Below are 18,278 nucleotides of genomic sequence, written 5' to 3'. Positions count from 1 at the left end.
TTCAATGATGGGAGTGTGCCGTCTGTCACTGGTGATGAGGACATATTGCCTAAGGGTACCTTGGTACCATCATGGTTGGTGTGACGCTATTACAGTTCAGGGCATCAGAGTTCACTTCTGGTGCCATCTGTAAGATCATAGGTCTTCCCCATGACCACATAGGTTTCCTCCAGATAGTCTGGTTTCCTCCCGCAGTACAGAGATGTGGTTAGTTGGTCATTGTAAATTGTCCTGTGATTAGGCTAGTGTTAAATAAGTGGATTACTGGGTGGTGTGGCTTGTTGGTCCAGCTTGCGCTGTATCTTTAGCTAAAATAAATAAAAAATAAAACAGTTGTAATAAACTCTTAAGAATTCAAGAATACAGTTTGCAAGTATGTTTTATAATATGGCACATTTTTTTCCCTGTCCCTCTGCAGCGGAATTCTGGTTTTCTGATGGGTCCCTGGTGAATAAATCGAGGTTCACTGATCCTGGCTTGATGCCTCTTCCTGACACTGCTTCTGGCTTAGATTGGTCAAACCTCGTAGATGCTGCGCGAGCTTTTGAAGGTAAGATTGAAAATCTGTGCCCCCTTTCAGTGGATCTGATGAATCTTTAACTTTAATCCAAGGCATTTACAACACTAGCCTAAATAGATTTTCCATTTTACAAATCATAGTACTTAAAAAGTGGCCATGTCTACATGGGAATGCATGCAAAATCAGACTGGGATAATACCATTTAGATCATGTGGAAATTGTTCTGTTTCTGTTTCCTAGAACATAATCACAAATTTAACTTATACAACAGGTCTTGACAGTATTACAGGTTTTAAAATTGGAGCATCAACTTAGAATATAGGAACTTCTGTCACAAACTGGTATCAAGCACAAAGTAATTGGATGGATTTTGCAGTAAAAATGCCATCAAGTAGAAAAGATTTTCCAGCCCTGCTACACAGAAACCAGCCCCCACCTAAATTTCATCCGATTGTAGTAAGATACCCTTCTGTTGAATCCTTCATTGTGGTTTACCGGCTTTGGATAAATGTGTAAATATATATATGTTTGTCATCTCAGTCTTTTTCATGTGGTTACAAGCTTCATATTCTCTCCTTTCTCTGCAGGAAGAGGCTTTTTCTATTTAATTTTGTTGGTGATGGTGCTTTAATTAAGATGTCTAGTAATTCCCAAAAGTAGAAATATTTCTCTATATATTCCCTATCTAACCTTTTCATTAAAGATCTCTGTCATGACTTTGAGCATTTGGAGGCCTAACGTTCAAACTTTCCTGAGAAGTGTATGGTCTTAGATTGTTGAGAAGGCATATGGTGTGTTGGACTTCATTAGTTGAGGGATTGAGTTCAAGAGCCATAAGGTAATGTTGCAGCTCTATAAAACCCGTGTTATACCACACTTAGAATATTCCCAGTTCTGGTCACCTCATTAAAGGAAGGATGTGAAAGCTTTAAAGAGGTGCAGAGGAGATTTACCAAGATGCTGCCTGGACTAGAGAGCATGTCTTACGAGTATAGGTTGAGTGGGTTGAGGGTTTTCTTCTTGGTGTGAAGGAGATGAGAGGTGACTTAGTAGAGATGTACAAGTTGATAAGAGGCATAGATTGAGTGGAAAGCCAAAGAATTTTTCCCAGCTAGCCATCATTTTAAGGTGATTGGAGAAAAGTATAGGGGGGATGTGAGAGGTAAGTTGCTTACATCAGGAGTGGTGAGTGCATGGAATGCTCTACCAGGGGTAGTGCTAGATGCAGATACATTAGGGGCATTAAAAAAATTCTTAGTTAAGTACATAGATGATAGAAACGGAGGGCTGTGTGGAAGGGAAGGGTTAGACAGATTGCTCATGGATAAATCAAGGTTCACTGTTCCTGGCCTAATGCCTCTGCCTGCTTCTTGCTTACATTGGTTAAATCCTGTAGATGCTGCACGAGCATAAAAGACTATCAGTGCCACTTTCATTGGATCTGATGGGTGTTTAATTCTGCCCTGAGGAATTTACTACCGCCTTTTGGCAGGGCATTCCACACATCCACCACTCTCTGTGTAAGATAACTTACCTCTGACATCCCCCTATACTTTCCACCAGGCATCTTAAAATTAATCCCCCTCAATTTAGCCATATCCACCTGGGAAAAAGTCTCTGGCTGTCCACTTGGTCTATGCTTCTTATCATTTTGTATGCCTCTGTTTCATCATATCTCATCCTCCTTTGCTCCAAAGAGAAAAGCTCTAGCTTACTGAGCATCTCTTCATAAGACATGCTCTCTAATCCAGGCAGCATCTTGGTAAATCTCCTCTGCACTCTTTCTAAAGCTTCTACATCCTTCCTATAATAAGGTGACCAGAACTAAACACAATATTCCAAGTGTGATCTAACCAGAGTTTTATAGAGCTGGACATTCCCCCAGCTAATGAAGGCCAACACACCATATGCACATTGATAAGGTACCCCATGCAAGGCTTATTGAGAAAGTAAGGAGGCATGGGATCCAAGGGGATCTTGCTTTGTGGATCCAGAATTGGCTTGCCCACAGAAGGCAAAGAGTGGTTGTAGATGGGTCATGGAGGTCAGTGACCAGTGGTTTGCCTCAGGGATCTGTTCTGGGACCCCTTCTCTTCAGGATTTTTATACATGACTTGGATGAGGAAGTGGAGGGATGGGTTAGTAAGTTTGCTGATGACACAAAGTTGGGGGTGTTGTGGATAGTGTGGAGGGGCGGTTAGAGGTTACAGTAGGACATCGATAGAAGGCAAAACATGGCTGAAAAGTGTCAGATGGAATTCAACCTAGATAAGTGTGAGGTGGTTCATTTTGGTAGGTCAAATATGATGGCAGAATATAGTGTTAATGGTAAGATTCTTGGCAGTGTGGAGGATCAGAAGGATATTTGGGTCAGAGTCCATAGGACACTCAAAGCTGTTGTGCAGGTTGACTGTGTGGTTAAGGCATACGGTGGATTGTCTTTCATCGACTGTGAGATTAAGTTTAAGAGCCAAGAGGTAATGTTACAGCTTTATAGGACCCTGGTCAGACCCCACTTTGAGTACTGTGCTCAGTTCTGGTCGCCTCACTACAAGAAAGATATGGAAACTATAGAAAGGGTGCAGAGAAGATTTACAAGGATGTCGCCTGGATTGGGGAGAATAGGTTGAGTGAACTTGGCCTTTTCTCTTTGGAGTGACGGAGGATGAGAGGTGTCCTGATAGAGGTGAATAAAATGATGAGAGGCATTGATCGTGTGGTTAGTCAGAGGCTTTTTCCCGGGGCTGAGATGGCTAGCACAAGAGGGCACAGTTTTAAGGTGCTTGGAAGTAGGTACCATGAAGATGTCAGGGGCAAGTTTTTTCAGAGGGTGGTGAGTACGTGGAATAGTTTGCCAGCAACGGTGGTGGAGGCGAATATGATAGGGTGTTTTTAAGAGACTCCTGGATAGGTACATGGAGCTTAGGAAAGTAAGAGGGCTATGGGTAACCCTAGGTAATTTCTAAAATAAGTACATGTTCGGCATGGCATTGTAGGCTGAAGAGCCTGTATTGTGCTGTAGGTTTTCTCTGTTTCTATGTCTCCATGTTTCTATATGCCTTCTTAACAACCCTATCAATTTGTCTGGCAACTTGGCGGTATCTATGGACGTGGACTCCAAAATCCTTCTGTTGCCCTGCCATTAACTCAAAGTTCAAGGTAAAATTTATTATCAAGTACATACATGTGACCACATACAACCCTAAGATTCTTTTACTGCAGGCATACTTAGCAAATCTATAGAACAGAAACTGTAAACAGGATCAATGGACAACAACTGCGCAAGTGCAAATTTAAATAAATAACAATAAATAACAAGCATGAAATAAGAAGATAAAGAGTCCTTAAAGTGAGATCATCAGTTGTGGGAACACCAGAATGTCCAGAACACCAGTAGAATGAATGTAGCTATTCTCTTTTGTTCAGGAGCCTGATGGTTGAGGGGAAATAACTGTTCTGGAACCTGGTGGTGTGAGTCCTGAGATACTCGTACCTTCTACCCAATGGCAACAGCAAGAAAAGAGCATGGCCTGGGTGGTGAGGATCTTTGATGATGGATGCTGCTTTTCTATGCAACATTTCATGTGGATGTGCTCAATGGTTGGGAGGGTTTTGCCCATGATGCACTGGGCTGAATCCTCTCCCTTTTATTTTCTAACATGAGAAAATCTGCAGATGCCGAAAATCCAGAGTTACATGTTGTGTGTGTAACTCTATATTCTGCCTCTAATTTCGACCTTCCAAAGTGAATCACTTCACACTCTGGTCTTCTTTATCTTTCCCACCAGAATACATTGCCTCATGTCTAACTGTGCAATCACTTTGTCAAGCCATCTGGAGAAATGCATCTCTTTCATCATCTCTCAGTAGAATTGCCAACTCTGAACTGATGTATTCCTTGAGGCAACGTCATTAACCTCATATCCCACAACACTCATGTATCCTTTTCCCCTTCAATATTTTTATATGTGCAAAAAGTATTTCAGGAAAATAAAGAAAATGAATGCCTCCATGAAGTTCTAAGTTGCTTGCAGCAATGTCTAGGAGATTAATTGTGAATTCCTGGAGATTCCGGAGTGATGCTGTATCTATCAAGTGTGCTTCTGGTTAGGTTAATGAAGGATTTGATCTGTCCAATGATTATATATTGCACAGAATTTATCATGTGTTCACTTCACTTACAGGCTGTACAGTCAATGAGAGAACTATCATTCAGAACAAAGGAGCCAAAATTAGGCTAGTTAATTTATATGAAATTAATGAGAATGTACACTCACTTTATTAGGTACACCTCTTCCCTTGCAAATATCTAGTCAGCTAATCATGTGACAGCAACTCACTGCATTAAAAACATGGAGACACGGTCAACGGGTTCATTTGTTGTTCAGACCAAACATCAAAATGGGGAAGAAATGTGATCTAAGTGATTTTGACCATTCAATGTTTGTTGCTGCCAGACAGGATGATTTGAGTATCTCAGAAGCTGCTAGGATCTTCTCCACACAACAGTCTCTAAGAGTTTACAGAGTATGGTGTAAAAACAAAAAACACTTTAAAAAGCAGCTGTTCTGTGGGCAAAAATGCATTGTTAATGAGAGGTCAGGAGAATGACCAGAGTGGTTCAAGATGACAGGAAGGTGATTGTAACTCAAATAAAACACATTATAACAGTTGTGTGCAAAGGAGCATCCCTGAACGCACAATATATTGAAGTGGATGAGTTACAGCAGCAAAAGACCAGGAACATACACTTAGTGGCCATGTTATTAGGCACAGGAGGTACTAAATAAAGTGGCCACTAAGTGTATATGGAATATATAATGCTTTTCCAGGAGCCAATTCAAAAGGGATTTAAAGTAATGTGCCGGTGTGGGAAGTGAATGGTGTCAGTTTTGCTTCCATTGGGAGCACTCTTGCCTCTGAGCTCATGTTCCACTCAATAGACACAAGCTCAAAAGACAATGCTGTCATTGGCTGCATTGCAGTGTAATGGAATACTGCATTGTCCAAAGTGCAGTTCCTGGCTTAAAACACTGCCTTCTCCCTCGGCTGCATATAACGGATTGCATGACATCATTTTTGATAGGAATTTGTCCCAGATGTCTGGGTGCTGCAGTAGTGTAGTGCAGCTCAGGGAATCAAGAGTTCAATTCTGGCATCCTCTGTAGGGAGTCTCTGTATGCCCTCCCAGTGGAATGTGTGGGTTTTCCCTTGATGCTTCAGTTTACTCCCACAGTCAAAAGACCTGGTTAGCACAAGTTAATTGGTCATTTTAAATTGTTTGGTGATATGGTCAGGGTTAAAATGGGGTCATCGAGGGCTGCTGGGTTGGGGTGGCTCGAAGGGCCTACTCCACACTGTATCACTAAATAAAAATAAATACATAAATAAAAGTTATCCCTCAAATTCTCATCTGGTTATAACCATTTTATTTTCTGTTCGGCCTTGGTGTGCCTGATTTGCTCCCATAAATAACAACAGTGGCCATAGTTCGCAGATCTTTTCTCAGCCGTTAAGTGCTTTTGGGGTGTTCAGAGGTTGTGAATAGCACTATATAGTTTTTTCTTCCTATGTGCAGCTCTGGATATATTCAGATTGTCAAGTCAGATTACCTAACACTTGACTACATGCAGTCTAGGCTTTCCTTTTATTGTTGCCATGGATAAGTAATACACTACAGCTTATTTCATTGCACATAATTGAAAAGAAGCTTAAGTGAGGAGCATTTACAGTGGCACGACTGGGTTTTTGTCCACCTTGGATCAGCATGTTAAAAATAAAACCAAAATTGGCACTATCAAAGAGCCTTAAGCTGTAAGGGTCGGTTGTCAGGTGAGCATTACAATAGATGACTTCATAAATATGCTTTCCGTAAAGATATCTGACAGGCTGGTACATAAGATACAGACCTTGATAATGGAATAACAGGCTGCAGTACAATGTTTGTTAAATGTTTTTACTTTTTATTTCATTACAACGTTTTCCAAATCTTAAAGTCAAAAGAACAGATGGAAATCTCTGAAATGTGGCAGGTATATCTAAGTAAATGCCCACATATTTTCACCCTGTTTCACATCAGCTTTTATTGATCCCTGCTTCTTTTCCAGTACCTATAGGACAGGCAGAGAAGGCAAAATGTTCTGCAGCTAATTCAGGAAAACAATTATAAATTTCTCTTCCAACCCCACAAAATTTGTGCCAAAGAGCTTCAAATTTATTGATTATTGGACTTCCGGTAAGATGGCGACTGCTTAGCTGCTTCAAACTTTTGTTCCGTCATTCTTCCTATCTTTGCACTACATGTCTCCATTCTTAAACCTTAGTTAGGTATTTTATTGGGTTTCTTTTACTTGCCTGCAAACACATCTATCTTATAATGTCTAGCAAAAGTGCTAAAACCGGGAAAAAAGAAATTTCTACGGCTTTGCCGGTTGACATTCTTGATGCGTTGGAACAGCATCAACAAGATATTTTAAAGGAATTTAGAACTTATTTCAACCAGCTGGATGCCAAATTGGATCGGATCAGCGCTAGAGTGGACGAACATGCTGAACATTTATCTCGCATCGACTCAACTTCTGAAGATTTAAAACGCCGTGTTCTTTATCTCGAGACTCTATGCTCCAGCCTAGAGGAAAAGAACTGTAAACTTTTTTCCAAAATGGTGGATCTTGAAAACCGTAGCAGACGTTGTAATCTACGAATTCTTGGTTTGCCAGAGGCCACCGAACAGGGCTCTCCCGTGGAATTTCTTTCCGATTTTCTCTGTGAGATTTTTGGGAAAGAATTTCTTCCGACTCCACCTGAGCTTGAAAGGGCACACAGGATCTACGTTCCCCGTGCAATTCTGGGTTCCCGCCCACGGCCGGTAATTTTGTGCTTTCATCAATACCAGGTGAAAAACCGTTTGATTATGGAGGCACGCCGCAGAGGTATTTTTGCGTTTCAAAATACAGTCATTCGTTTTGTGGAGGACTTTGCCCCCCAGGTTCTGAAGATGCGTGCTGAGTTTAAAGGTGTAATGAAAGTGCTTTTTGATCGTGGTTTCAGACCCTCCCTTCGTAATCCTGCCGACCTGCGAATTACGCTTACTACTGGAGAATATAAGTGGTTTAAATCAGTGAAGGATGTTGAGGCATTTGTTGGAAGTCTTCCGGCCAGCCCGTCTCATTAGGAACCCGGTCTGACCTCCTGAAATGGTGGATAAGTACTTCTCGTAGTAAAGCTATTTTTTCCGGACTCAGACTTTTCTTGAATAATTTAGACATTATTTATTGAAATTCTAAGGGCTGTAGACAATCTCTCCCTGGACTTGGTGCGTTTTTTCTAAATAGATAATCCGAGTTTAATGTTCCCCTACGGACGTTTAGATTGTACGTGTGTAATCCATTTTATTCTTGTATAACTTTATCTATAGAGATCTACAAGCGACTTTAACTTGTTTTGGAGGTTTGGAGTTTTTATTGAAGGCCTCCCTGTTGGTTGATTCATAGTTTAAGTTTTTCTCCCTTTTTTTTCTGTAAATGGTTGATAAGTACTCTCTTAGAATCTACAATTTCCCCCTTTTCTCCCTCCTTTTTTTTCTCTTTTAATCTTTTATAATTTTTCGCGGGTAGGTTAGTTTTGGATTTCTTTTGATTTTCTTTGTATTAAGTCTTATACTTCTGTTGAAGTTGTTCCTATTTGTAATTATGTTTTCTAGTGCATAAACTAGCTACCATTTGCTAGAGTATTTATATGGAACTGTTGTTAACGACACAGAACTGGAAGTCATATTTGGGTTAATTTTTTTGGTAGAGCTAGCTGCTTTTTTTGGTAGCCGTCTAGTTTTGGGTTGCGAGGATGGGGCGGATTCTCCAGTTCCAACACTACTCACTGTTTCCTTTGCTTTCCTTTGTTACTCAGGACATGTTTCTGTTTTGATTCTACGAATCTATGTTTACATTTTTGCTCCCAGACTGTTATTGTACTGCTTGACTTTTTATATGCCTGCTGCCTTCTACACACTAACAATTGATAATGGTTAATACACTTAAATTTGTGAGCTGGAATGTAAAGGGATTGAATCACCCTGTTAAAAGAAGGAAGGTCTTCTCACATATCAAACAACTCAAAGCTGACATTGCTTTCCTTCAAGAAACTCATATTTGTTGTTTTGATAACTCCCGGCTTTTGTCAAAGTGGGCGGGTCAGCATTTCCATTCATCCTTTGCCGCTAAAGCTAGGGGAGTCTCCATTCTTATTAATTCAAATATTCCTTTTGAACTTCATAATAAGATATCTGATACAAATGGCCGTTTTATTATTGTTTCTGGTAAACTATATAATACTAAAGTTGTACTAGCAAACCTGTATGCCCCCAATTTCGATGATGTTAATTTTTTTTAACGTTTTTTCTCCTCACTACCAGACTTAAACTCATACTCTCTTATACTGGGTGGTGATTTCAATTGTTGGTTAGATCCTAATTTGGATCGATCGTCCTCTGTTACTAGATCACCTACTAAATCTGCCTTAGCTATTCAATCGTTTCTCTCTAATTATGGTATCTCTGATATATGGCGTTTCCTTCATCCTACTTAGAGAGATTATTCTTTTTTTTCACATGTTCACCATACCTTTACTAGAATTGACTACTTCTTACTCAATAATCAACTTATTCCATTTGTCTATTCTTGTGATTATCAGAGTATACTGATTTCTGACCATGCCCCAATTACTCTGTCTTTAAATTTTCCTGGTCTCCCTCAGAGGAATAAACACTGGCGGTTTGAGTCGACTTTATTATCGGATGATGATTTTCTAAAATTTATTAAGGATCAGATAACCTTTTACTTTAACACCAATACATCACCTGAAGTGTCATCCCAGATTGTCTGGGATGCCATGAAAGCATATTTGAGGGGCCAAATAATCTCCTATACAGCAAATCTTAATAGAAAGTCCTGTGCAGATCGATTAGACCTCATTAATCAGATTAAAGATTTGGATCAACTGTATGCTCAAACTAAGAACCCTGAACTATACAAGAAGCGTGTAGAACTTCAAGCTAAATTTAACCTCCTGTCTACGCAACCTGTCGAACGCCAACTTCTTGAAAGTAAGAGTCGCTTTTATATCCATGGCGACAAATCTGGTAAATTTCTAGCCAATCAGTTGAGGCGTTCCAAAGCCAAACAACATATTACAAAGATCCGGAAGGAGAATGGTGACCTTACATCGGATCACCTAGAAATCAATGACGCATTTAAAAATTTCTACTCTCGACTTTATTCCTCTGAATCTTTGAATGACAATATCTCTGTTGACCATTTTTTAAATAATCTGAATATTCCTTCGCTTTCATCTGATTTTAAAGCCAAACTTAATGCACCTGTATCATCAGAAGAAATATCTTTTGCAATTTCTGCATTGTCTTCAGGGAAATCTCCTGGACCTGATGGGTTCCCCGTAGAATTTTATAAATCATTCTCTTCACTTCTCTCTCCTCAGTTACTCTCAGTATTATCTGACTCATTTAGGTGTGGCCAATTGCCACCCTCCTTTAATGAGGCATCTATTATTCTTTTATTAAAAAAGGGTAAAGACCCAACAGAGTGTTCCTCGTATAGGCCGATTTCTTTGCTTAATGTTGATGTTAAAATCTTGGCCAAAGTCTTAGTTTATAGATTAGAAACTGTTATTCCCTCTATTATTTCCGATGACCAAACTGGTTTTATTAAAAACCGTCTCCCTTTTTTTAACATGCGACGCCTATTTAACATTTTATATTCACCTCCAACTGGGATTCCTGAATGTGTTATTTCCCTCGATGCGGAGAAAGCATTTGATCGTATAGAATGGAACTACCTTTTTGCAGTTTTAGAAAAATTTGACTTCAGTCAAAGTTTTATCTCTTGGATCAAATTGCTGTATTTGTGTCCTACTGCCTCCGTTTTAACTAATTTCCAGAAATCCCAGTTATTTAACCTCAAACATGGCACCTGTCAGGGATGCCCTTTAAGTCCCTTTCTCTTTGATTTGGCTATAGAACCCTTGGCGATAGCATTTCGAAATTGTCCTGAACTGACCGGGATTTGGAAGAGGGGGTGTTGAGCATAAAGTTTCTCTTTATGCCGATGACTTATTACTTTTTCTTTCAAATCCGTCTACATCCTTACCTCCAATGTTTTTACTTCTTGACCAGTTTAGCCAGCTCTCTGGATATAAACTTAATTTACATAAGAGCGAACTTTTCCCAATCAATAAAGAAGCACAAGAATTAACATTTCGTGATCTCCCTTTTAAAGTAGTTCATAATCAATTTACTTATCTTGGGATTACAGTCACAAGGAAGTTTAAAGATCTCTTTTGTGAAAATTTTGCCAATCTTTCATATACTATTAAACAGAGTCTGTTACAATGGTCACCTCTTTCTATGTCTTTGGTAGGTCGTATTAATGTTGTTAAAATGTATGTTCTCCCTAAACTTTTATATTTATTTCAATCAATCCCAATTTTTAATCCTAAATCTTTTTTTGATTCCTTAGACTCTATTATTTTGTCATATCTGTGGAAGAATAAGCGCTCTAGAATTAATAAAGGTTATCTCCAAAAATCTAAAAAGGAGGGTGGCATGGCTTTACCTAACTTTCGTTTATATTATTGGGCAGCCAATATACGTTGTGCTACCTTTTGGTCCTTTTTTCATGGCCAACCTGAGTGCCCTAATTGGGTGGCAATGGAGTTGAGCTCCACTAAAGAATTATCTATCTCTGCACTTCTTGGCTCTGCACTCCCTAGTAGTTTGTCCAGATTAATAGTTAATCCTCTTGCTAGACACACTTTGCATATATGGGCTCAGTTTAGGAAATTTTATAGTTTCCATGGTTTTTCCTTTTCTAGCCCTATCTTACATAATCACCTTTTTTTTTACCTACTACGTATGACTCAGCATTCCATGATTGGTATAGGAAGGGCATTAGACATTTTGAAGATCTTTTTATTGATAATCACTTCACTTCTTTTCAACAGCTCTCTGCTAAGTTCAATCTGCCCAATGCTCATTTTTTCAGATATCTCCAAATTAGACACTTTATTACTCCTTTAATTCCTAACTTCCCTGAAATGCCTGAGAAAAATGTTATAGACTTATTTCTTTCTATTAATCCACTAGGTAAAGGTTTAATATCATTTATTCGTGATAAATTAGCAGCCTTACGACGTGCCCCTGTGGATAAAATTAAAATGGCATGGGAGCATGATTTAAATACCTCCTTATCTGATGAGGCTTGGGACTCGATTCTCAAATCGGTTAATTCAACCTCTCTTTGTGCTCACCATTGCCTTTTACAGCTTAAGATTGTTCATAGAGCCCATATGTCTAAATCTAAATTATCTCGATTTTACCCTAACATCAGTCCGCTTTGTGATAAATGCAAAAGGGGCGAGGTCTCTCTCATTCATATGTACTGGCTTTGTCCTAGCTTGGAGAAATTTTGGAAAGATGTCTTCATAATGTTATCACATATTCTGAATCACCACCTAGAACCTAACCCTTTAATTGCTTTGTTCAGTTTCTGGGGTGAGACAGATTTACGTCTGAGTTCGACTAAGTGTCGAATATTATCTTTTGCCTCTCTCCTGGCTAGACGTTTAATCCTCCTTAGATGGAGAGATGTTGTCCCGCCCACGCATGCTCAATGGCTTAACGATATTATGGCCTGCTTAGACCTTGAAAAAATTCATTATTCAGTTCTTAATTCGGATTTAAAGTTCCATAAGGTCTGGGGACCTTTTATTGAGTACTTTCATAACCTTCCTCTTGACTAAGGTTTTTTTTCGGTCCCTTGCTTTCAGCTCCTTTTTTTTGTTGGTAGTAGGCATTAATATCTTCTGTTGCTAAGTGTATTTACAGTTTTGGGGGTTTGATTGTCCTGATTTATATTCTCTATATTGTGTTGTGGTTGGTCTGGAGTTTTTTTTGTTGCGGGGCTTGGGGAGGATACTAATTTTACATGTCTTCAATTTGGGTGCTTTCTCAATTATCTTTCTTTGTATCATATTATTATTGTATGTTTATTTTTGCACTGTATTAATGTTCATTTTGATCTGGGTTTTTTATCTGTAGCTATGTAGAAAATGTATTAAAAAACTAATTTAAAAAAAAATAAAATAATTTATTGATTATTTCTGAAGGTGAGTTTCACAGTATTGAGCCTTCAGCATTGAGCCGAAGCTCATGCAGTGTTGCAACCTTGTTTCTAGCAATTCTTCTCAAGAAAAGTAACATTCTTACTTCAGTTCCTACCTGGACACCTGTGCTGTGAGTCCTCCAGAACAACTAATGATGTTGGATGTGAGCTTTTCTTATTGTGAACTTGGGATAAATCTTTTAATAATGATGTCCCAATAGTCTACACTGCAGATTCTCCAGTTACAAAATCAGATATGTCCATTCATGCTAATGACCAAGATCAGCCAAACACTCAGGAAGAATTTTAATTCACTTCCCATCCACCATCAGTGAAAGGATTATATCTCCCATTACATAGCAGCACTTCTACCTCACATCACATTGACAGTCCTAATTAACGTTTAAACTCACAAGCTTCTGATGTTAAAGCACTAATGCCAGACAGAAATTCACTTTCTCATCTAAAGATTAGTTATATTTTTACATGTACTTCAAAACATACAATGAACAGCATCATGTTGTGTCAAATCAAGTCAACAAGGATGTGCTGGGCCATGCTTCTGAGACGTCAATGTAGTATGGTCATAATTTACTAATCCTAACCCATGGGTGAGCATGGCATCACTTTTGGGCTGCCATCAGCACATTCTCAGAATGTGTTGGTCATTGATGTACACAGTGCATTTCACTGTACATGTGACAAATAAAGCTAATCTTTATCTTTAGAAACAGTATTATTCACATATTTGCAGTCACATCTTGTGGCGCCAATGCCTTATTCTGGTCTATTTGATTGCAGAACAATCAGTGTGATTGCCTCAACTTCAGTGTGTTGAGGCTGTACATAGAGTCAACACAGAGCTGACTGCACAGATGAATTCAATCCTAAGGACACAGAAATGGACTGTACTGAATGTCCACCATGACACACAATTTCTCTTCTCTAGAGACCTCATCTACCTGAACAATGCAATATCTACATAAGCACAGATCTCACAACACAGAACATACAAAATCCAATTCACAATGTAATTCATAATGGCCTCAATTGGGAAAGTCTCCATGGGACTATGTCAAACAGAGTTTTGTCAGTGAGCAGCAGCTTGTTTAGTTGCACACAATTGAAAAAAGAGCAGCAGTGGCATACCTGTAGATTCTACTCACCTTGGGTTTGCATGTTAACAATAGTCAAGAGATAAATTGATATCATCAAAGTGCCTTAAGGGGCAATTGTCAGGCAAGCATGATAATAGATTACTTATAAAATAATGCTTTCCATAAAGATATCTATCTCCAACAAACAGCTCATCATTGACCCCCTTGAAAATTCTTCCAGGCTCATACCTACCACTGAGTATATAGGCATCTATTAATTAATGCTGTGTTACGTATGGAACATCAGCCTGCCCCTCTACCACTGAAAATCAAATTGTGGCCTTGGTGTGGCATTAGGTGTGAACTCTGGGCTGTCAACCATAAGGTATCCATCACTGAAGATTGTCACTATACCTCAGTACATTTGACAGTAATATTCCAATTCCAAGGCTTGTGCCATATTTAGGCTGGGGATGAGAAATATAACTTGTCCCTACCAAGTGGTTAAGTGTGCTGCTTTGATGTTAAGGGTTGCCATTTTCACATTTTTTCTGAATTTCAGCTCTTCTGTTGACATTTGGACATACAGTAAGCTCCAACAGAAAGAGAAGAGAAGAGAGTATAGGCCATCAACTTTTTTACAAGGTCAAGTTGCTAACGATGCTCAACCCAACACAGATAGAAAGCGTGCACAGGAGCTGGCTGGATTCGAACTCGGGACCTTCCGCCCCAAAGTCCAGTGCTGATGCCACTATGCCACCAGCCAGCGCACAGTAGACTCCAATGATTATCTGAAATTGTTGAATTTGAACTGAGTCCTGAGGGCTATGAGTGCCTGACTGGAAGATAAAACATTGTTCATTGAGCTTTGGGCCTTATTGGAGTAGTGTTAAGAAATCAGGAACAGGGAGATCAGAGTGAAGAATTAAATTGACAGGCAATAGTTAAGTATTGAATTCTCCACACATACCTCTTGACTTGGTATTGGTTTATTATTGATACAGTAAAAAGTTTGTCTTGCATGCTGTTCATACAGATCCACAGTGTATTGAGCTAAAATAAGGTTAATAACAATGTAGAATAAAGTGTAGAAGTTTCCTCCCAGATTCCAAAGACAGAGATTAGTAAAGGTTAGTGAGCTGTGGATATGCAGTGTTGGCAGTGAAAGCATGTCTGTGTTGGTCATTGACACAAACAATGCATTTCACTAGCAAACACAAGGAAATCTACAGATGCTGGAAATTCAAGCCACACACACAAAATGCTGGTGGAACACAGCAGGCCAGGCAGCGAAGGGTCTCGGCCCGAAACGTCGACAGTGTTTCTCCCTATAGATACTGCTTGGTCTGCTGTGTTCCACCAGCATTTTGTGAATGCATTTCGCTGAATGCTTTGATGTATAAAGCAAATTTTCTCATCTCTGTGTCCTGAACACACATTTTGAGATTTGTGAACCCTGGTTCTAGACACAGGATTCTGACAAAGTTAAAATCATTCTTGGATTGACCCTGTCAAGCCCTGTAAGAAATTTGCATGTCCCAACCTGTTAAACATGAGTGTGTAGCCCGCAGATGTCTCATTGGCACCTTTCCAAAGTCAGGCAATAAATTCTTCTGCAGCAATGTCCACATGCCCTTATATAATAAAGCTTAAAGTTGAGAGGCCCAAAAAGAAACTTGAATGGACTGATTCAGCATGAATAATAAATTGTATTGCAGCTGTTCAGTGACACACTCTGACCCCCTTTGTATGATGCTCATTTATGTGATGATCATTTATGCATATTGTGCCTTAGTTTTATACCATATTCTGTAGAGGTGTGACGTGCACTTTTTTCCACGACTGCAAAAGAATGAGAAAGTGTTGTCTGATGTAGTGTGAAAGTACCTGTTGCTGAACCATAAACTCAATTCAGATTTCTGTGATGATCCAGATCTTGTCCCCTGGTTTTTGATATTGGGGATGGATAAACCACAAGGCACATAATGTGTCTGTAATTGAGGCAAGGCATTACAGTTTTGGATACTTATCAATATGTCTTTTGACAACACACACAAAAGGCTGGAGGGACTCAGCAGGTCAGGCAGTATCTATGGAGGGGAATAAACAGTCAAGATTTTGGACCTTAAAGGAAGGGAGCCGAGTCCAGAATAAGAAGGTGGGTGAAGGAGGGAGGAGTACAAGCTGGCAGAAAATGCTGGAGAAACACATCTTTCGATATCAGTTTTCTCCCTTCTGTGTCAAAGCTGGGTGGTCAGAAGTACACTTCCACATGTTTCGTAGTTCTATATACTTTATTGAAGTGCCCAGTCTTTATTTAGAAAGATTAGCTTAATAAAGGTAATCTTTCTATTACTGTGGTTATTAGAAGGTGATTAACTGTGAGAATCATTACAACCTATCTGGCTTTATGCACAAAATACACCCCCTAAATGTCTTCACTTGACTTATTTTTCCTAGTTAATTAAAAAACAATAAATGCTGCTCATTTCTATTGAGGATAATTGAAGTGATCATTAGTTTTGCCCAAATCAAGCATTATTTGTAGAACTATCTTGATATTATTGAGTAATGCATTAACTACATAGTATGGAAAGATTGTAAGCTTTCTCTGAATATTAAAACAATTCAAGTTCTCTTTAAAATATTCCACTTTGCTTAAGCATTGAAAATAGCCGCCAGCTAGCAAAGTAGCATTGAAACTGAAACTGGTTTATTTGAAAACTAGAAGCATCCCAAACTTGTGTTCCTTCTTAAGAGACACGCATGTTTGATACGGTGATGATGGCCCTTTGTTAGATCAGCAGCCTGGTACTTAATTTGTTTTAGTTCCATCAAGGCCTGTTGTGCCCAGAATAATCAGTTCTAATCCTTTTTTTTAACTCTGCATATTTCACATTCATTCTGTCAACAAAGATCATCTCCCAGGATATGACTTCTGACCTTTCTGGCATTCCATGCGTGAAACTGCATTTTTATTTTCAATCACTTTGCTGTATACTATCTCTTATGGTAACAAAGGTAATGATGAGCCTAGGCAAACTTCTGATGTAAAAATGATTAATTCTGGATTAATTTAGCAAGTTCCGGCTGGCAGAAACATATTGTTTGCGTGTTGATTCTAAATCCTTTCCACATTGTTATATATCAGACTATGAAGTTTATTAAGGTAAAGGTATAAAGATTAGCTCTATTTGTCACATGTATAATTGAAACATACAGTCAAATGTGTCATTTTGCGTCAATGACCAACGCAGTCCTACGATATGCTGGGGAGAGCACGTAAGTGTCACCATGCCTGTGGCGTCAACAACTCACTAATCCTAACCCATATGTGTTTGAAATGTGAGAGGAAACCCACGCAGTCACAGGAAGAGCGTGCGATCTTCTTACAGACAGCAGCAGAAATCAAACCCTGATAGCTGGGACTGTAAAGCATTATACTAACTGATATGCTACCATGTAATCCTATACATTTTTAACAAAACCTTTGGTAGTAATCTGTTCCTATCATTTGTGTTGGTTGAAGTGAGTAGGGTCAAAGGGATTAATGTTTACTGTATACAAATCACAGTTGAGTTTGAATATATAATCTTTTACTGTATTAAATAATGAGATTCAGGACAGACTCATGAAATTCCTTTTGAACTATACATTTCCACTAGACCCAAGCCACTTCCCTCATGCTGTCACTTTATATAATTCATAGGTTAAATGTTACTGAATTTTTCACTTAAGCCACAATTACTGTAGTAGTTGTGGAGAAGTGGAAGATGCCCAGAGGTGGACTGAACCATGGGGCTAGGGATGGATAAGTCAGGGAGAGAGTCACAGAAGACAGTTTAACAATGGTATGAAGTGTTTTACAGGGAGGCAGACAAGAAGTCAGCTGCAAGGAGCAAAGCCATGCAGAGTCAAGACCCAGGGTTGTCTTGCTGGGAAGTGGTAGTGGAAGAATGGCTCAAAGTCAAGTTCATTGTTATATGCACAAGTACACAGGCAATCAAAAACTTATGACAGTATCACAAGTACATAACATCATGCAAGCATCATTCACAAGAAAAACATAAATGATACACATTGTTTAACAAGGAAGCAATTAGAACAAATAAAAGTCAATTTTAGTGCAAAGTAGTTCAGTCCATTGATGGATCTGTAAAAGAACAAACAGAACTTGTATAGAGAATTGATGTCGTTCATTGAGGCAAGTAGTGATGGAGGAGTAATGTTGGTGCGGGACAAGATGCAGAAGTTTGGTTAGCTGAGTTTGTGTTCAGGTGGATGCCAAGGATGGAGCTCAAATGCCTGTGAGAGATCTGTTGTTAGGTCTTGGGGGTGGGGGGGGGGAATTTAGGCAGTGAAAAGACTAAATGAGGAAGCACGCAAAATCCAAGAAGACTGTGAGAGCAGCACCAGGTCCCCGAGGCCAGACAGTATTGGAGCATAGCAGTTAACGTAACACAAGTGATCACTGATTAGGATTCAGTT

At 39.2% G+C, this 18,278-nt stretch overlaps 1 protein-coding gene across 3 annotated transcripts in view; it reads left to right on the top strand.

The window, feature by feature from the left end:
* Positions 1-18,278, top strand: part of sipa1l2 (signal induced proliferation associated 1 like 2) — a 511,308-nt gene that overhangs the window by 472,109 nt on the left and 20,921 nt on the right. For all 3 annotated transcript variants that reach the window (XM_073056679.1, XM_073056680.1, XM_073056678.1), the window contains one exon: positions 419-550. In XM_073056679.1, coding sequence (XP_072912780.1) covers positions 419-550 — 132 coding nt within the window. The remainder of the gene's footprint in view (positions 1-418; positions 551-18,278) is intronic.

Source organism: Hemitrygon akajei, chromosome 9 (genome assembly GCF_048418815.1).
Source record: "Hemitrygon akajei chromosome 9, sHemAka1.3, whole genome shotgun sequence".
In the NCBI taxonomy this organism is placed as follows: Eukaryota; Metazoa; Chordata; class Chondrichthyes; order Myliobatiformes; family Dasyatidae; genus Hemitrygon; species Hemitrygon akajei.
Note: the sequence above shows the minus strand (reverse complement) of the source record. Positions and strands in the feature narration are given on the sequence as shown.